The sequence below is a fragment of the Hibiscus syriacus genome, unplaced genomic scaffold (assembly GCF_006381635.1).
Source record: "Hibiscus syriacus cultivar Baekdansim isolate YM2019G1 unplaced genomic scaffold, ASM638163v2 tig00110814_pilon, whole genome shotgun sequence".
Classification (NCBI taxonomy): domain Eukaryota; kingdom Viridiplantae; phylum Streptophyta; class Magnoliopsida; order Malvales; family Malvaceae; genus Hibiscus; species Hibiscus syriacus.
In genome coordinates, this window is record NW_024062872.1 from 279,298 (window position 1) to 300,579 (window position 21,282).

Genomic DNA, 21,282 nt, shown 5'->3' on the forward strand with positions numbered 1-21,282 from the left:
AATTTTAAATTTTCGTATATTTATAGAGCATAAAGTAATATTATTTTAGAATATTTTTAGTGATAACTCGTTCACCTTTTCAAACTTTATAACTTGATTTCAGATATTTTAGAAAAATATTATTATTATTTATAATTGAATCCAAAGATGTGGGGAAATTTGAAAATTTAATTTTATTATAATATCATTCAAATATATAAAAATTATGAAACATAGAGATGGCATGGCACCAACGTTCATCCAAATTCGCGAGCTGAAGTTATCTTAATGGCGCATTAATACCAAACATAAAGAAAGCAGTTTCGTTCTGCAAAAAAGCCTCACAAAACCCTCTTTAGTTTTCGGCTACAGATTATGTAATAATTCTGAAAGGTTCAAATACAAACCCTGGTAAAATTTGCTACCACTGACCTTGCCTTGAGCTCTCATGATTTACATCCAAGCATTTCCAGCTTCACAGAGTAGTAAACTCATGGTAAAGCTCGATTATCGGTTTCTTCTCAAAGTAGTAAAACCTTCTTCAGTTACCGTTTTGATCTTTGAGCTTCACCCAAAAAAAAACCCCGAAAACCCAGAGTTGCCTGAATAAGGAAAGGTTGAAAATGGGGAGTAAATTAGGAAGACGAGTTGTAAACTTCGCGAACCTTCCGGTCTACCTATTAATTCCAAACACGTTATTGATGATAAATTATAATGATGCATGTCATCCAAGTATTATGAGATGTTTTTTTTTTCTTTTGTTGAAATTTGATTTAAATTTTTGTTTCATTGATAGAGCATAATTAGTAGTGTGGTTTTCAAAGGGTGGAAAGTTATTGAATTTATGAAATTGCTTTGGAGTTTAGCATGATTGTTGGTCAAATTTATTTGAATCATGTGTTGCCTTGTTGAGAAATCCAATTTCTGCCTGTTTTATGTTTCATTTCAGACACATTTCTAGTGGCTTGTTTATAAGTTCCAAGTTGTTTTCTGCTTTATACATTGATGGAATGTAGTGTTGGTAAGGATGACATGGTTCAAGACTGAGAGTTATGTGCTGAGATCACAGTTCTTTTCCATTATGAGCATGTTCTATGATCTAAGAACAAAAGAAATTTGATAATTGCATAAGAAAATCACACTTCCCTTCATGAATATTTGCTATGGTCTTAAAGCAGCTTACCATTAAGATTTACATGACTGAACATGCCCCTTGCATCTTTCACATAGAAGAAAGAGATGCAGAGATACTTTAAGATAAGATATTGCATGATGATAACATTCATCTAAACCTTTTGAAATAAGCTAGTCAAAGATGGAAAAAAGATGCACATAATGCTGTCAAGGCTATTGCTTCAATCGAGCTGCTTGAGCATTGCATTATAAAATGCTTACTGCGAATGAATTCATGAGACTGATCGCCTACGTCTAAAGCTGAGTCTAAAGCTAGCTCTATTTTGCCTTTGCTGTCCATCTCCATTGTCATCACTTTCTGCCATTATATGGAAAGAGTTCTTAATCTTCCTCCAATTCAAAATCCAACCAGATGCATTCTTGTGCTTGCTTGTTATCTTTTCATACACTTGTTGAAGATCAGAGTAGTCATTTTGTAGTTCTGTCATCTTTGTCTTTACATTCTCGAGTTCTGATTTGAGGTTCTTTATCTCTGTGTTTGTGGATGGCCGGGGTTCATATTGTTCAGAATTATCACCGACTGTCATTGGTTCCTTACCCTGCATTGCCATCCTCATCTTTGCTTGCTCCGAAAATAAAACCTGCATGTATTTAGTTGATGAACCGTATTAGCTCTTGAAGATGAGTTTTATGCCTTGTGAGTTTGTCTATTATCAGAGTGGCAATAGCTTTCCTTGATGCACATTCTCCTCATTCTGATTGCATTTTTTTCACTATTATGTTACCGGAAAATAAGTTCTCCAGTGAATGATGCACACGGCCATATATGTGTACGTGTCTGATTTTTTTTTCTGGTTTTAAGTGAACTATGATTAATTTATCTATTAATTTTGCTCATAGAATTTACTCGAGCTTTTTCAAGCTAAGGACGTGCACTTGTATAGGGTTGCCTTTCGGCTTTTTCACTAGATGATACGCTTTTCAAATGAAAAGTGGTTGGTATAGACGTGTGCCTGATGCAGATGACCTATCTCTATATTATACTTATTTACCTGAATGCCACGATCATGATTGGTCAATAGTCATTTCCATTGAAACATGAAGATCTACAATCATAGTGACAACCATACTTCCACTTGTTTACTCGTGGATTTCCTATTTATTTAAAGCTTTAAGGAATGCTTTCACAGTTATGTCAGGTATATTTCTATTGCTAGCTTGTCTTTCGTGGCCTAAAATGTTTAATGCAACTGCAGATTGGGTCCCTAAAGTTGCAGTATTACTCTATGTTATTCGGACTTGGGAGTGAGTGTCTAATATTGGTATGTACCTGGAACAGGTATGCTTAAGACTTTTATAAAGTTTTCCATGTATTTGGAGGATTCTTGGAGGTTATATTCCCATATTCATGTGTCAGCCACAAGTATCAGACATGGTACTTCAAGAAAAATGAAGGGTCTGTGCAACATAGGTATTACGTGGAAATATTGGTTTGCTTTAGAATTAGGAAATGGCAGTTTTGTGTAATTCTTTGAGAATCGTCTCATTGAGCTTGATAGCTGATACAATATAAATTCTCATGGGAGATACTGATGCAATTTAAGGTTTTTGCATATGAAATTCTGAATTAGGTTACCTGGACAACAATTCTTAGGGGTAGCCGATCATTTTGTGCAGCATGCATGCATGCATCAAATGATAGTTTCTCACAGTTCATTATTTTGCACAATCTTCTGCGGTCATGCTCAGATAATGAAGGATGTGTCTGAAAAGGATATCAAGAATTAGATATTTACACCCAAGTCAACAAATGATATATAAGTAATAAAAAGCTTAGCGAGTAACCTTGAGATAGATGTCGATGGCTCTATAGAGACCGTCATCACATGATCGAGCATTTTCTGGCAAGGATTCAGCAAGAACTTGAAATTTTGTGATGGAAAGATTCGGATCCCTTGCTATTTCGGCCAAGTAGTTGTCTAATAGCTTACTAACATTTATTTTCCCCATCTTTTGTTGCTGTTGTTGTTGCTCATGCATCAGGAAATAGTCCAAAATCCTTTGCACCACGTCTATGTTATGCATTGTTCCCTGCTCAAGTGAACTGTTGAAGAAGGTATATATAAAGATGGATTATAAAGCAGTTTAATTGCATGGTTATGAAAGGGATTCTCCTCTGGAAGTTCCTTTGTGGATTAGCTTGCTGAATTGTAGAATCTATTAATGAGGTAGAATGGTAGAATACTCACTTTATCATTATTCCTTGATCTTCATCCTTATAATTAGGAATCAGTAGATCGTTTACATTGGCATCTTCCAGCATCAATCCAATTCTCTTTTCAAGATCTGATATCAGAGCTGGAGATGCAGAATACACCATCGCTGTTTTCAACATCTGCAACAAGAACTTACATGAAACTGCTCCATTTTGAGCAGGAAGCATGCTTACTAGGCTCTCAATAATCGTTCTTTGTTCCTTGTTTTGTCCTGCACTCTCTTCTTCCTTCCTTCTCAAAATACTAAATTGCAACTCGCTCTTTCCAAACGCATATCCTCTTAGTCCTTCCAAACCCTCATCCATATCCGGCAGCCACTTATCTGCATAATTCATTATGCATTTACCAATGATCTCTGCTTTTGTTACTTTGCTCTAATTGCTGTCATAATCCTCATGAAATGATCAATGCGAAGGGTAGCCACATCATCAGACCACCAACTTTCTTCCCTAACTAGTTCTCCGGTTAATGAACTCTCTCTCGAAGCCTTATAAGCTATTGAGTCACAACATCTTCTGACAATCTGAAGGTTTTCTGCCCATGGAGATAGAGTTTCACAAGATTTGAGGACAGTAATAGTGTCTGTTATGTATGGCTCATAAAAAGTCTCGTTGTGGGGTTACAAATTATGTGGGTTGGGGGTGTGGGGGCGCAGCCCCCGCGGTACGGTACAGGGTTGATTTTGTAATTATGTACCAGGGTTTTCTATTATAAATAGAGATGTAACCTAGACCTAAAATATTCATTGAATAAAACTTCTAGCGCCGCCTAGGCACCGAGGACGTAAGCACATTGCCGAACCTCGTAAAATTCTCGTGTTCTTTCGTTTTCTTTACCCGTTTTCGTCAACAATTGGTATCAGATGTCAGGAGCAAAATTCGAAGTCGCGAAATTCGATGGTCAGGGTAACTTCGGATTATGGCAAACGAGGGTGAAGGATCTATTGGCGCAGCAAGGGATCTTGAAGGCTTTGCGACCTACAAAGCCGGCGTCGATGGATGAGGAAGATTGGGAAGAATTGCAGCAGCGAGCGGCAGGAACCATACGATTATGCTTGGCGGACGAGGTCATGTATCACATCATGCATCTATCGTCTCCAGACGAAATTTGGAGGAAGTTGGAAAGTCAGTTTATGTCCAAATCCTTAACGACAAAACTGTATCTGAAGCAGCGGCTGTATGGGCTGAAGATGCAGGACGATCACGATTTGGCGCAACACGTGAATGTCTTCAATCAAATCGTTTCTGATCTGGCTCGGCTTGATGTGAAAATTGAGGATGAAGACAGAGCGATGATTTTGTTGTGTTCGTTGCCTTCCTCTTACGAACACATGGTGACTACTCTTACATATGGGAAAGAGACTATCAACGTTGAGGAGATTACTGCAGCCTTGTTGGCTCACAACCAGCGAAAGCAGAATGCAGGGGAAAGCTCTCAAGCCGATAGCTTATATGTCAAGGGTAATCGAGATCGTGGACGGAAGCCAGAGAAGGCAGGGTCCGGGAAGCGGAATTCCAGATCCAAATCCAGGGATAAGAAGACGATTCACTGTTACAAGTGCAAGGAGGCGGGACATATGAAGCGAGACTGTCCGAAGTTGAAAAAGCAGACCGATGAGAAGCGTGATGGCTCATCCAAGTCTGTGAACGTGGTCGAGGATGATACTTCTGATTGCAGTGAGGGTGATATGCTTTCTATTTCAACGACACAATTGACGGATGCTTGGATTCTTGATTCTGGATGTTCTTATCACATCACGCCAAATAGGGAATGGTTTTCGACATACAAGCCGGTTAATTCTGGTTCGGTTTATTTGGGTGATGATCGATGTTGCAATATTGTTGGTATTGGTGATGTCAGAATTAAGATGCACGATGGCTCCGTTCGGACGTTGAGTGGTGTTCGACATATCCCAGACTTGAAGAAGAATTTGATTTCCTTGGGCACTTTGCACAAGAATGGTTTTATCCATAAGGCTGACGAGGATAGGGAAACCATTCGGATTGTTAAAGGAGCATTGACTGTGATGAAAGGCAAGATGACTGCAGGGAATATCTACAGATTGTTAGGGAGTACCGTTGCAGGTGGAGTTCACTCTGTTGAGTCCTGTGATGATACGACAAAATTGTGGCATATGCGCCTTGCTCATCTTAGTGAACGTGGTATGGCAGAATTACACAAGAGAAACTTGTTGCATGGTGTCAAAGCTGTAAGCTCGATTTTTGCAAGTATTGTGTTCTTGGTAAACAGACTAAAGTCCGTTTCAAGACTGCGAAGCACACAACTCAAGGGATTCTTGATTATGTGCATTCTGATGTATGGGGGCCTTCCACGATATCGTCTTTGGGTGGATCTAGGTACTATGTTACTTTTATTGATGATTTTTCACGGAAAGTTTGGGTGTATTTTTTGAAACAAAAATCTGAAGTTTTTGTGAAGTTCAAGTTGTGGAAAGCTGAGGTAGAAAACCAAACAGGACGAAAAATCAAGTGTTTGCGGTCTGATAATGGTACGGAGTACACAGATTCACAGTTCCTACAATTCTGTAAGGAGCATGGGATTCAGAGGCATTTTACAGTGCGCAAGACACCACAACAGAATGGTGTCGCGGAACGAATGAACAGGTCGTTGAATGAAAGAGCCAGATGTTTGCGGTTGAATGCGGGGCTTCCCAAACACTTCTGGGCTGAGGCTGTTAACATGGCGTGTTACCTTATCAACAGATCGCCAAGGGCATCGCTGGCTGGGAAAGTTGCAGAAGAGGTATGGACTGGTCATGATGTTAGTTTTGATAACTTACGGATTTTTGGTTGTCCTGCTTATGTGCATGTACCTGCTGATGAGAGATCCAAACTTGATGCAAAATCGAAGGAGTGCATTTTTCTGGGTTACAAGAAAGGTGTCAAAGGATTTAAGTTCTGGGATCCAGTTGCGAAGAAAGTTGTGATTAGTAGAAATGTCGTTTTTGATGAACAGTCTATGTTGCAGCAGAAGCAAGACACGACAGTGGTAGATTTCGAGCAGTTTCCAGTTGAGAAACCAGAAACTTCTCAACCGACTTCTGGGGGTTCCACTACGGATGATTTGCAGGATTATAGTCTCGCCAGAGACAGGGTGAGACGGACGAATATAAAGCCTCCGAACAGATTGGGTTTTGAAGACTTGGTATCTTTTGCACTTACTGTTAGCAGTGATGATCCAGTTACTTTTCATGATGCCGTTACTAGTCAGGAAAACGACAAGTGGATGGCAGCCATGGTTGAGGAGATGGAGTCTTTGAATCACAATCGCACATGGGAGTTAGTTCCCCTTCCTGAGGGTAAGAAGCCGATTGGTTGCAAATGGGTGTATAAGAAGAAACCAGCAGTAACAGAAAAAGAGGGGAGAAGTTCAAGGCTCGTTGGTAGCGAAGGGTTTTTCACAACAGAAAGGAGTTGATTATGATGAAATCTTTTCTCCTGTGGTCAGGCACACTTCAATCCGAGCAGTACTTGCATTGGTGGCTAGTTGGGATTTGCATTTAGAGCAGATGGATGTTAAAACTGCTTTTTTGCATGGTGATTTAGAGGAGCAGATCTACATGCGGCAACCTGAAGGTTTCACTCAACCTGGAAACGAGCATTTAGTTTGCAAATTGAAGAAATCTTTGTACGGGTTAAAACAGTCTCCGAGACAGTGGTATAAACGGTTTGACTCCTATATGATCAAGATTGGCTACAACCGATGTGAGTATGATTGTTGTGTCTATGTTAGAGCCTTGATGATGGTTCTTTTATTTTTCTATTACTGTATGTTGATGATATGTTGATTGCTGCGAAGAACATGGATGATGTTATCGGTTTGAAAACTTTATTGAGTCAGGAATTTGATATGAAAGATTTAGGCGCTGCAAAGAAAATTCTTGGAATGGAAATTTGCAGGGACAGAGACTCAAGGAAACTGCGGCTATCTCAACGGGGTTATGTTGAGAAAATGCTAGAAAGGTTTGCGATGAGCAGCACGAAACCAGTTAGCACTCCATTGGTGAATCACTTTAAGCTCTCATCAGAACAGTGCCCTAAGACAGATAAGGAAGCTGAAAATATGGCAAAGGTTCCGTATTCTAATGCTGTTGGCTGCTTGATGTATGCGATGGTATGTACTCGTCCTGATTTAGCTCATGCTGTTAGTCAAGTTTGTAAGTACATGTCTAAACCTGGTAAGCAACATTGGGATGCAGTCAAGTGGATCTTTCGGTACTTAAAGGGTACTGTGGGACATGGAATTGTTTTTGGGAGTCAGCGGGATAATCCTTTGGTTGTAGGATATGTGGATTCAGATTATGCAGGTGACTTGGATAATAGAAGATCTACGGCAGGGTATGTGTTTACTCTTGGTGGAGGGCCTATTTGCTGGAAGTCTACTGTTCAATCTGTCGTGGCACTATCTACAACTGAAGCTGAATACATGGCAGCGGCTGAAGCTGCAAAAGAAGCTTTATGGCTTACTGGTTTAGTGAAGGAGTTGGGTGTTCAACAAGGTGGAGTTCAGTTGCTTTGTGATAATCAAAGTGCTATTCACTTGGCTAAGAATCAGGTGTATCGTGCTAGAACTAAACATATTGATGTAAGGTTCCACAAGATCAGAGAGTTGGTTGCATCTGGAGAGGTTTTGTTTCAGAAGGTACATACTGATGAGAATGCCGCTGATATGTTCACCAAGCCAGTTACGACAGACAAGTTCAAGCATTGCTTGGACTTGTTGAATGTTTCGAGTTGTTAAAGAAGCAAGGTAACCCAACCCACATTGAAGTTTCCAAGGGGCAGGATATTCGCCAAGGTGGAGATTTGTTATGTATGGCTCATAAAAAGTCTCGTTGTGGGGTTACAAATTATGTGGGTTGGGGGTGTGGGGGCGCAGCCCCCGCGGTACGGTACAGGGTTGATTTTGTAATTATGTACCAGGGTTTTCTATTATAAATAGAGATGTAACCTAGACCTAAAATATTCATTGAATAAAACTTCTAGCGCCGCCTAGGCACCGAGGACGTAAGCACATTGCCGAACCTCGTAAAATTCTCGTGTTCTTTCGTTTTCTTTACCCGTTTTCGTCAACAGTGTCTTTCCAGGAAGCCAGGACAACAAACGTAAGAAAAGATTCTGTCTTGCTTATCAGATTTCTGTCTTCAAATTCTTCTGTCATCTCTAGATATTCAGATGCACATCTTAGTGCAGCTACATTATTGGGGTTTAAGTCTGCTGGGCAGCCGTAACAAAATTTTAGAATAATCTCTGATGTATCTGGTCCACCAGGAAATTTCTCAAGCTTCAGATCATGCCCAAATTTTGAGATTGAATGCTGATGTTCCATCTGTCCAATGTAGCCACATTTTGATACCAAGGGATACTGTTTCAGGAGAACACATGATAGCTAGCTGTTAGATACCAAGGTTAGTTCTCTATCATTTTATTCATTAATCTAAAGTTGACACGTTTTTGTGTTAATTGATACTATGTATATAGAAAGAGTAGATGGTTTCTTTCATCGTCCAACTTGGTCAGAGATTATTCAGATTTTTATTCAGTGTGAAAAGTTTGAATCCTAGAAATCTGAACCTGTGATAAATCAGGGTTTAAAGCAAAGTGCTTTATTTGCTAATCATCTATAGTGTGTGTGTTACATATATCATATCATATCACCAGGGGTTTTGAATGTTCTACAGTTGCCTTACTCTATGCTTTACCTTATTTGTGTTCTTGTATATTTTGTTTAATTATTGAAGCTTTCTGCAGTGTAGTTTAGCAAAAGAAGGGTTAATCAAGAAAAGAAAGGGTCTAGATAGTTATGCAGGTCATATGAGATGCTACACAAGATCTTCTCAAGTTTGCGGGTTACCTTGTGAACATTAAAGATTACGTCTTGAACTTGGATTGCTAAATCTGTAGGGATTTGAGTTGTGGCAAACCTGCATTCACCCAAAACAGAAATTAACCAAGAGCTTCGGAGATAAATATACTTTGAAACAAATGGTAAATAGATTATGTTGATTACAAGACAACAACTATGTTGTGAATTCTAGTTTTTGGATTGAAGCTGGAGAGCTTGAATGGCATGGAATGCATGCTTTTACGATGAGAGTTCTTTCCTTTCGAGGCTATCAGCTGCGATGATGAGTTTATTAGGAACTTCGATACTTTGATCATAAGCTTGATTGCCGGTGCCATCAGTGTCACTTCCTGCAGGACTTTGAGGCTGAGGAATTTGAAGAGATTTCTTCATGCTAATTCTCTTCCAGCAAAAACAGGAATTTGAGATTGGTCGAAGAGTATTTGAAACAAAAGCAGGGTGCAGTTTGAATAAATGCGAGAAGCAAGTCTGTGGCTGGAAGACAAATATGGCCAAGTTGGTTGGTGGTGGGCTTCTCATTTCACTGTTTTATTTTATACATGGATAATAATAAGAGGAACTGTTGGGAAAAAGATGGAGATGGATCAAGGTTTGATGTGTTATAATTGAAGGGAATGTTGGGTATGATTTGTCAATTTTTGAACTACTTATGCCTTTGGATCAATATTATTTAATGGTGATTGTGTGGCCGATGGACCATTTCCTCACACTCTTTACGATATTCTAAGGTGATGTTTTTTTTTACAGAGGTAAAATGTCTGCAGTCTGCGGACCACATCTGCAGGCATCTGCAGCAGAAGAGGTGGACCAAAAGTCTGCAGTCTGTAAGAAGAAGATTGTTTGTTTTTTAACGTCTGCAGACTGCTAAAATGAACTGGAATATAAATAAACTGATTTTTTTAAACTTAAAAGAGTTTTGCAATACTGAGATTTAAATAATTTTAGTTTTACAATACTGAAATTTAAATAATCCATACAACTACAATAATAAATTATTTAAAATAAATCAATCCATACTAATAAATTATTTAAAATAAATCAATCCATATTTTAAAATAAATCAATCCATACTAATAAATTATTTAAAATAAATTATTTTAAAATAAATCAATCTATATTTTATAATAAATTATTTTAAAATAATTAAAATAAATTATTTTATAATAAATCATTTTAAAATAAATTATTTTAAAATAAATAACCTTATTAAATTATTTAAAATTATTTTAATAAATAACTATATTTTATAATTATTCTTGAAGATGTTTGAAGACCTTTGAAGACATAAAATAAAGTCTGCACCAAGAAGAGCTCGCGCAGACGTTTGAAGAGCTTCTGTTTTCTAAAAAACAAACAGTCTGCGAAGCCTAATGTCTGCACGTGGTCTGCGCGACGCAGACATAAGTGGTTTGAAGAGCTTGCACAGTAAAAATAAACACCACCTAAAACTCTCTCTTTGATTAGGAAAGTTATCGACTTTAAGTCAAGGCCATGTCATTTAAGAATAGCAACGAATGATGTATATTGTCAAATTTCGTTTTTTATCTTGATTTAGATGCAAGAATGGTGGAGCTAGGATTGAGTTTTGAAGGGTCAACTGTATGAAGACAAAACATATTTAAACTAAAAGGTTAAAAGACAATTTTATCAACATTCAGATTTAGTAATTTCAAATTGAATTAAATCAAAAAATTGGTTTTTGGGCAGACTAGATGGATAACTTGGGTATGGTGGAGGAATAAATGGGTTTGGGCCCCAAAATAATTGGGGGATTTTTAACGTTAGTCAAAACCATATTATTATTGCATTTGACTTTGTCTTTGCTTTTGATAGGCATATAATTCAATTATGCAAATTAAATTTGTGATATAAAATTTTTCGTATAAATGCTAATTGAGCTTAGTTTAATTGATATTATCATTGATATTGTATCATTTCTAATTCAATCTAATTAAAAATCAAATCAATAATGTCACGTAAATAAAATTTAACTAAAAAATGGATAAAATTAAAGATTCACATTTATCTAGACATAATCAAAGACTTAAAGGTAAATTATTGAAACATCAAAGTCATGATACAAATCAAACAAAACTGAAGGACCATTTAAAAAAATTAATCATTTAGTCTATTGGTATTGATACTAAGTGATCAATATCGATAATATTAAAACTGAGGTTTTATTTAAACGATATCAAATTGCTTACCACTTGAATCAACCTATGTTGATATACATATATTTCTTTTAATAAAGCTAATACTTCCTATTAATTTGAAATCATATTATCTGAATAATATTAATATTAAACACACAAATAATCAAATGACTCCTTTAAATTAATCTTTAACCCTTCAAAACATCCACTAAACATCATGAAAGTAACGGGTCATAGTTGGAGGTTTCTCGTGGTGTTTACATAAAAAAGGATATTAAGAAAACTCACAAGCGTTCTTCATTTTATTCCATCTTTAAAATTTCCGTTTCCACCGAAATAACAATCATAACAAAATTTTCCGTGAATAATCGGATTTTATTGGCAAAAAAAAAAAAATAGAGAGAAGTTGGAAAAATGCCGACGGTGTCCCCTCTGGCGAAATACAAGCTGGTGTTCTTAGGAGATCAATCCGCTGGGAAAACCAGCATCATCACTCGCTTCATGTACGATAAATTCGACACCACTTACCAGGTAACTTTTTATTCAACAATTCCACGCGACTCTTCCTTGATTCATGCCGACTCCACGATGTTTTCACCGTTTCTTAAATTTCTCTGTTTCTTATGTTGTTTGAATTTGTTTAGTTTCCGCATTCGATTCATAGATGTCATTGTTACTTATTGATCTGGACTCTTAATCCCGGACTCAATATCTTCTCTGCTTATGTTGTTGTTCTGGAGCCTTTTGAAGACGATGATAGTTTTTCACGGCTTGATCTGTAACGTAAAAGGAATTATGATCAGTTTGCGTTAATACGCGAACACTGATCTTTGTTTATTTTATCGTTAGTGTATATATATTTTCCCCTCTATGATAACTTTCGCTAGTTCATTGAATTTGAATTTTACTTCCACCGGATCGTAGAATGGTGGATTGAAGAAGATTTTGCACATTATTTGTTGATATAGATTAATTGCAGGCCACCATTGGAATTGATTTTTTGTCAAAAACAATGTATCTAGAAGATCGAACAGTTCGTTTGCAGCTTTGGTAATATAATTTCTTACTTTTCTATCTCGCTTTAAAAATGTAGATCTCTAGAACTATTGCTTTTATATGATGAATGAAACAAGCAATTAAAACATATTTCTTTTTGAACTCATTGCATATTGGTTAGACAATAAATTTGTTATACCATTTCATTGGTTATCAGAAATCACAAAAGCACATAGATAATAAATAGGGGGCCTCGTACTCATCAATAGCATAAGATCTACCCAATGGCATGACAGAATACATGCATGCAACTATTAAGTCCTATTAACAAGCAATCAGAGACTTAGACAGGATTATAGTCCCTTCCAGTTGATTTCATTAGAGGCTGAGCTCCGGTAACTGTATGAGTAGTTTAAGACTTCTCAAACACTCCACCGACAAGACCAATTATACTCCACCAACAACAATAAAAGACCATACAAAGGACCTTAAATGAACTCTTGACCATCAATTGATACGTGGCCAAGGAACAATGAGATACAAATGTTAGAAATCCTACAACGGTGGAGCAACCACAGCCGAAAGTCACCAACACCTTTCTCCGGCTTGGGACTCAAAACCCAAAATCAACATGCATAATACCAAGAACAGCAGGATAACAACTTTTATTATCAGCAAAATTCTAATGAAGGTATGTGATGGTAGAAATTTGAAGTTTTACTTAAAGAGTTGAATAAGTTGAAAACTGTTTAAACCCTACCTCTAATTTGATCTTGAAAGAAAGAAGTCATTTACTCCCTTAAGGATGTTAATAGTTAGATGGAAACACCCAGATAGATATACTGCTCAAATGCACCCAATAAGATGCATCCGAGGGGAACTACAAATGTAATAATAAGCACTTAAAAATGGGCAACTCGACCTGACCCTCTTATCAACACAAAAGATAATATAAACCTCATTCGACCTTTCAGCAAACCCTTAGCCTAAACAATGTAGGGATGGGGTCTCCCCGATCATCATCTTTGGAGGAAAATAATTATCTTGAACATAAGACAAATTTGAGGCATCAGGTCAATGTTGCTGAAAAAATATTTGTTAATGAGAGAAGTGTCATATCTAGGATATACCCAATATACCCCACTTAATGTATCATTGTCAGAGGTTATCTGTTAGGTGAAATCCACAAGAATACTCTAGCCTAGACTCTCTTGAAAAAACATCCCACCAGCGAAGGGACATTACGCATTATTAAAGACATCACATGCATAGGGGACACTCCATGGAGAGCTGCATATCCCTCAAGGATGTTAAAACAATAGTCAGATGGAAACACCCAGATAGATATATTGCTCAAATGCACAGACAAGACAGGGAAGAATAAGCACCCAATAAGATACATCCAAGCGTCAATTTTTTTAAAAATTCGAGTTTGGGTCGAGTTTTTCTAAGGACGAGATTGTGTTAGATCATATTTGAGTTTAGGGTGAAAACTACTCGATCTAACCCAAGAAAATAATATAATTATCTCTTAAATAATTAAGAATAATTACAATAATATTTATTTATCTACATCTTTTCAATTAGATTTCTATTTTATCTAATAAAAATAAAAGTATTATATATGTGTGTGTCAGGTCGAGATCGAATACATGTTTTCCCACAAAATTGGGTCGATTTTCAGAGTGAAGTCTCCTTAAATCCCAAATGGATTCGATGACGAGTAGATGAGTGTAACACTTGGGTGAGGTCAGGTGGGTCAAAAACCCCTACCCATGCTCATCTCTCACTTACTACCCCTAAAAATAGCTTAGATCCTAACAAAGTCATTTCAGTGAGCTACTCTTCGAAGAGACCTAGGCTTGAAGAGGATTGGAAAGTCAATTTTCAAGATAAGGATATGGCTCAGAGTGAGAGGAGATGATGGATGACATTCCAATAGTTTCTGCTCGAATAAACAATTTTCTCATCATAAGTGTATTGGAGGATAGTGACAGTCTCGTAGGAATGTTACAATGAGAAGCCTTCTAAAAGATGAATATCCCAGCTCTTTTTATGCGGTCAGGAAATGTGACAACTTTATAAAATAGAAATAGTTCATTTTTGTTGTATACCAGTTTGTAGTAAACACCTCTAAGTTTATGTTTCCCCCCCCTTAAATACCCATGTTTGAACAGATTTGAGAAAAATAATTATGATATTTCTCTAACAGTAGATTACATCTTTTAAAGTAAGAATTAGTGCAAAAAATAGAAAAGAATCCCTAAAAATTAGGAAATACAATTAGAGATAAATTTACACTAAGTCAACTCCTAAAAATAAGGAAGAAGATTCAGTCCCTTAATTCTAAGATTTCCAACACTCCCCCTCAAGCTGGTATGTAGATATTTATCAATCTCAACTTGCCAATAAAATCTTTAAACACATTCTTACTCAAACTTTTAGTTAGCAAGTCTGCAACTTGTTGCTTAGTAGGAAGATAGGTGATACAAACTTCTCCTAAATTTACATTCTCTCTGATGAAATGACGATCTATCTCCACATGTTTAGTACGATCGTGATGAACTGGGTTATGTGCTATACTGACAGTAGCTTGATTATCACAATATACCTTCATAGGTTTAACATAGGATACTTTAAGTTCCTTCATTAATCTTTGTAACCAAATTCCTTCACATATACCATGAGATAAAGCTCGATATTCTGCCTCTACACTGCTACGAGCCACAACAAATTATTTTTTACTTCTCCATGTCACAAGATTGCCCTACACATAGCTACAATAACTACTTGTAGATAGTCTGTCACTCACTGATCCTACCCAATCAGCATCAGTGTAAAGTTCTATGTCACGACTGGTGTTTTTCTTGAAATGAAGACCTTTACGTGGTGTTCCTTTCAAATACCTTAGCATCCTGTAAACCGCCTTCAAATGTTTTTCCTTTGGAGCATGCATATTCTGACTGATGACACTCACACCGAATGCATTATCAGGTCGGGTGTGAGATAGATAAATTAGTTTTCCCACGAGTCGCTGGTATCTCCCCCTGTCTACTTCTTCCCCATCATCATCATTGCCTAGCTTAGAATTGAACTCCATTGGGGTCTCGGCAGGTTTACAACCTAGCATGCCAGTTTCAGACAATAAATCAAGAACATACTTTCGTTGGGAAATAGAAATGCTTGTCCGAGTCCGTGCTACTTCCATACCAAGGAAGTATTTGAGACTCCCCAAATCTTTAAGCTCAAATTATGTGTTGAGGAAGTCTTTTAGTTTCAACAGCTCACTCGAATCATCTCCTGTTAGAATAATATCATCAACATACACGATAAGAATAGAGTATTTCCCATTTCCCGAGTGTTTGTAAAATAGTGTATGATCTGCTTGTCCCTGGGTGTAATTCCTGCTGGTTATAGCCTTGGAAAACCGACTGAACCAAGCTCTTGGGGATTATTTTAGGCCGTATAGTGACTTCTTTAATCTACATACTCTCTCTTTTTTTTCTTCAAAGCCTGGTGGAAAGTCCATGTATACTTCCTCGCTCAAGTCTCCATTGAGGAATGTATTTTTTACATCAAGTTGTGTTAAGGGCCAATCAAGGTTGACAGCTAAGGAAAGTAGCACTCGAACATTATTCAACTTTGCAACGGGGGCAAACGTCTCATCATAGTCGAGACCATAGGTTTGAGTAAAGCCTCTTGCCACAAGCCAGGCCTTGTATCGATCAATACTCCCATTAGGCTTGATTTTTGTGGTGAAAATCCATTTACAACCCACAGTTTTCTTTCTTCCTGGCAGATCTGTAACTTCCCATGTCCCATTATTTTTGAGAGCATTAATTTCTTCAAAAACAATATGTCTCCATTCGATTGATTCCAAAGCCTCTTTCACATTTCTTGGAGTCTTTACACTGTCAATATTAGTTACAAAAGTTTTGTAAGCTTTAGATAAATTTTCATAGGATACAAACCAAGAGATTGAATGCTGAGTACAAGCTCTTGTGCCTTTACGAACATCGATAGGAAGATCTATATCCGACGAACCAGGAGACTGATCTGAAACAGGACAGTCCTCGGAGTTGGATGAATTTGGCACTGCTGCTGTGTCATTTTTAAGAGGAAAATGTTTCCGAGAATAAAAAAATATTTCTGGAGGCCGTAGCTGAGGTTTCTCAGAAGGATTAGGTTGTTGAAGCTTACTTCTAATGGGGATTTCATCGATGGAAAATTCATTTCTCTCCAGTGGAACACTCAAATCTGGTGTGATGAGGACAAGGTCACCCTTAGAATTTTGTGTGACAGTGGTGTTAAGGATAGACTCAGGGGGTATAATAAGAAGAGTATGAAGAGTCTCATCTTCACTAAGAGTCTCCCCCTGAAGATAAGTGGCAGAAAAATACGGGTCGGTTTAAAAAATGTGACATCACGAGAGACAAATATGCGACGCAAGGTGGGTGAGTAATATTTGTATCCTTTTTGTGTGGATGAGTAGCCAACAAAGACGCATAGGTGTGCTCGGGGATCAAGTTTGGATTGATTAGGTTGGTGATTATGTACAAAGGCTTTACAACCAAATATCTTGGCTGGTAGGATAGGAACACGAAACAAGGGAAAGTTTTTTTGTAGGACATGTAAAGGAGTTTGGAGATTAAGAACTCTAGAGGGCATACGGTTTATTAAATAACATGCAGTAAGGACAGCCTCCCCCATAGGTATTTTGGAACTTTCATGGTAAACATTAAGGCTCGAGCAATAGCTAGTATATGTCTATTTTTTCTTTCTGAGATCCCGTTTTGTTGGGGTGTGTCTGGACAAGAGCTTTGATGAATAATGCCCTGTTCAGAGAGATAAGGGCTTAAAACAGAATTGAAATACTCCCTTCCATTATCAGTGCGTAGCGTGTGTATGTTTGAGTCAAATTGGGTTCGGATCATGGAGTGGAAATTCTGGAATACCTTTGGTGTTTCTGTTTTTTATTTTAGAAGGTAAACCCAACATACTCTAGTATGGTCATCAATAAATGTTATGAACCATCTATCCCCTGTGATGTTTTTAACACGACTTGGTCTCCATAGGTCACTATGAATCAAAGAGAAAGGTTTGGATTGTATATAAGGCTTTAATGGATAAGGAACACGGGTATGTTTTGACAATTGATAGATTTCACATTTCAGGGAATTGATTTTTTTATTCTGAAATAACATAGGGAGCAAATGCTTCAAATACAGGAAATTTGGATGTCCTAACCTACGATGCCACATCATGATAGTGTCCTCGTTTGAAGCAGAGAGAGCAAATACTCCTTTTTTATTCTTGTCCTTGTAGTCATCCCAAATATAGAGTCCATCATTAACCTTAGTAGTGCCAATCATCCTCCCTGATTTCTGTTACTGTATAATACAACCATCATCAGAAAATTCAGCACAAACAACCTTGTCTTCGGTAAGTTTACTTACTGACAGTAAATTTCAAGATAAATTCGGGACATAAAGAACTTTCTCGAGTGAGAAGTCCTTAATGAGTCGAACAGCCCCAATTCCAGCAATAGATGAGTATGAACCATCAGCTATCCGAATTCGAGATTGGTTGTGGCAGGGAGCTTACGTATGGAATAATGATAAATTACCTGTCATGTGATCGGATGCTCCCGAATCTAGAATCCAGGATGGATGGTTACTAGATTAAGAAGTAATATTAAAAGCAATACCTTGAATAGCCAAGGAACCATGGCTTATTGGTGCACCGAGTAACTTGTGAAGAGTTTCAAGTTGGGACTTTGTTAGGCGAACATCCTGAATGACTTCAGTAGGTACAGGGGTCGCAATGGATGAACTGCCCAGGGATAAAAGAGCCTTGTTTTCCTTCTGAATTTTTGTTATACCAGGATAAAAGAGCCTTGTTTTCCTTCTGAATTTTTGTTTTCCTTTGTGTGGCCGGCACGGTTACAATAGCTACACCACAGTCGATCTCCTGAGCGACTTAGTTTTGAATCATTCCCTGCTTGAATTTTTTGAGATTGAGGGCCCCTTGAGACCAGGGCAGATGATTCGGTAGGACTATGACCATAATTGGTCACAAGTTTTGGTTCCTTGGAATCTCCCATCATTACTCGGCGACGATTTTCTTCTCTTCGAACCTCTGTAAATGCTTCTCCAATGGTTGGAAAAGGGGTCCTACCAAGAATACGGCCATGAACTTCATCCAAGTCTCGGTTCAGCCTTGCTAGGAACTCATAGAGCCGTTCTTTATTGAGATGTGACATGAACTTGGTGTGCTCCAAGCCTTCACCCCAGTCCACTTCATAGTACATATCGAGTTCCTGCCATAAGACTTTTAAGTTGTTGTAGTACTGTGTAACTTCAAGAGTTCCTTGTTGAATGTCTTTTAAATTTAGCTTGATTTCAAAAACTTGAGAAGCATTTCCTAGATCAGAATAGTTCTCCTTGACTGCATCCCACATTTCTTTTGCAGTCTTGAACAAGAGGTAGGTTCGGCTTATGTGACTCTCCATGGAGTTGATCAGCCAAGCCATGACAATAGAATTATTGAGTTCCCACGTAGCATATGTAGCATTAGTAAGTTGAGGACGTGGAATTTCTCTACTGATATATCCTAGTTTCCCACGACCTCGAATCACCATGAATATCGATTGGGACCACTGTAAAAAATTCTTCCCATCTAATCGATGATTAGTGATTGTGAGGGACGAATTAACATCACTATGAGATAGTGCTTGGTTGACATTCTGAGTTACTTGTGAAGTCTCAGAATCAGAAATATTTCCAGTGTTTGCCATGATAGAAAAACAAGACACGAGAGAAAAATAAAGAAGTAGAATGGATCAGAAATATCCCTGCAGCTCTGACACCATGAACAGATTTGAGAAAAATGATTCTGATATTTCTCTAACAGCAGATTACATCTTTTAAAGTAAGAATTAGTGCAAAAAATAGGAAAGAATCCCTAAAAATTAGGAACTACAATTAGAGACATATTTACACTAAGTCAACTCCTAAAAATAAGGAAGAAGATTCAGTCCCTTAATTCTAGGATTTCCAACAATGTTTCATGGATATATTTGGGCATGGATGAGGGGATATGCCATTCCATGCATCCTTCAAATAAATAAACAAAAACAGTGAATAATCAGGACAAACATAAACTTGCACCGGATACTTACACTCCAGTTCGAGTACCTATTTCGGTTATCCAATTTTCTAGTCTCCGTTTTAATTTCATCTTATAATTGCACAGGGATACTGCAGGGCAGGAGAGATTCAGGAGTCTAATTCCTAGTTACATCAGAGATTCTTCTGTTGCAGTAATCGTCTATGATGTAGCTAGTGAGTATAAAAAGTTAACCCAAGTATTCGTCATCTTTTCAAATAAATGAAATGAGATACTAACGGAAAGGTCATTTATATTCTCATTTACATTCCTCGCTTGGCTATATCCTTGCAGATAGGCAATCATTTTTGAATACTTCTAAATGGATGGAGGAGGTACGCACAGAACGAGGCAATGACGTTATTATTGTACTTGTTGGGAACAAAACTGATCTGGTTGACAACAGGTTAGTGATGAGTAATTTTTCATATTACTAGAATCAGAAGAGCTTCTTTACTTGTGTTTATTCAAATTTTTACAGTAAAAATCTGATTATTACAGACTACATTTCATGAATACCATTTGGGTCAAAGTTGTTTTCATTTATATTTTGTGATGATGATTAAACAGGCAGGTTTCCATAGAGGAAGGAGAAAACAAGGCTCGTGAATCTGGGATCATGTTCATAGAAACCAGTGCAAAAGCAGGATTCAATATCAAGGTGAAAAGGCAACATTTTCTGTTAGTTATAACGAAGCATTTTCAAGTCTTGCATACACATCTTCGCTAATTTCTATTATGAATGTAACATTGCAGCCTCTATTCCGCAAAATAGCGGCGGCCTTACCAGGGATGGAAAGTCTTTCTTCAACAAAACAGGAAGACATGGTGGATGTGAACTTGAAGTCCACAGCCAATTCATCCCCAACAGAGCAACAAGGAAGGGGGTGCCCATGTTGAAGAGAAATGTACCATTTACTAAAACCTTAAGGGAGAACAAAATGAAGCATTTGAATTTAGCAGAATACAGTAAAGATATGTTCCATAGCAAAATCATTTTTGGCCCTTCAGTTTATACTTCCATGCATTACAAGTAAGTTCTCAGTGTTTTTATGTCTCGGAAAAAAAGAGAAGAAAACAGACTCTTTTTGTGTTTTTTTTTTTATTAGAGAAACATTGGGCTCACTAATTTTGGTGTAATCCGATTTCATTGATGTTATTATCAAACTGAAGAGGAAGCAAATGAAAGCAGGAGAAACATTGCATTATTACGAGGAATGTTTTATTTTTCTTTGACTCTTATAATTAGGGATGCATATGAATCGAGTTTTTGATCAATCGAGATATTTATATTTCGGCAACAAATAATTAATACAAAGAAATATATGCCAAGATGATATAAAGCATTGTCATCTCTTGGCCAAATATTATTATTTTAACTAGCACATATATCTTCAATTACAATTTATAAACTACATATTTTTTTTGAAAGAGGGTACTTTGTATTATGAACAGATGCAAAGCACCACCTCAAAGACCTTATTAAAAAAATCTTTCTAACCCTAAATAGAGGAAAAAGAGTGAACCAAGATGTGGAAATATCCATTACAAGTAAAGCTCAAACACCTCACCAATGGACAGAAACCTAAATACAATCATTCCCCATCAACAATAAAACAACAGCAGACCACTAAACAAAAGCCACTCATTTCTTGAACCCAAACAGATGCTGGAAAATCTTGCTACTT

At 37.3% G+C, this 21,282-nt stretch overlaps 2 protein-coding genes across 2 annotated transcripts; one reads left to right on the forward strand and one right to left on the reverse strand.

Annotated features, from left to right (window-relative positions):
* Positions 1 to 1,186: 1,186 nt before the first annotated feature.
* LOC120141875 (BTB/POZ domain-containing protein DOT3-like) lies at positions 1,187 to 9,675 on the reverse strand. The gene is given in 8 exon segments (XM_039156639.1): positions 1,187 to 1,762; positions 2,746 to 2,878; positions 2,959 to 3,217; positions 3,363 to 3,756; positions 3,759 to 3,984; positions 8,484 to 8,774; positions 9,264 to 9,333; positions 9,499 to 9,675. Coding segments are annotated over 8 exon segments (1,899 nt in total). The 5' UTR covers positions 9,648 to 9,675; the 3' UTR covers positions 1,187 to 1,385.
* A 2,154-nt stretch (positions 9,676 to 11,829) lies between these two features.
* On the forward strand, positions 11,830 to 20,541 carry LOC120141857 (ras-related protein RABH1e-like). Its single transcript, XM_039156629.1, has 6 exons — positions 11,830 to 11,962; positions 12,411 to 12,481; positions 19,682 to 19,770; positions 19,889 to 20,000; positions 20,165 to 20,255; positions 20,351 to 20,541. The coding sequence occupies exons 1-6, from the start codon at positions 11,846 to 11,848 to the stop codon at positions 20,492 to 20,494; spliced, it is 624 nt and encodes a 207-aa protein (XP_039012560.1). The 5' UTR covers positions 11,830 to 11,845; the 3' UTR covers positions 20,495 to 20,541.
* Positions 20,542 to 21,282: the final 741 nt, after the last annotated feature.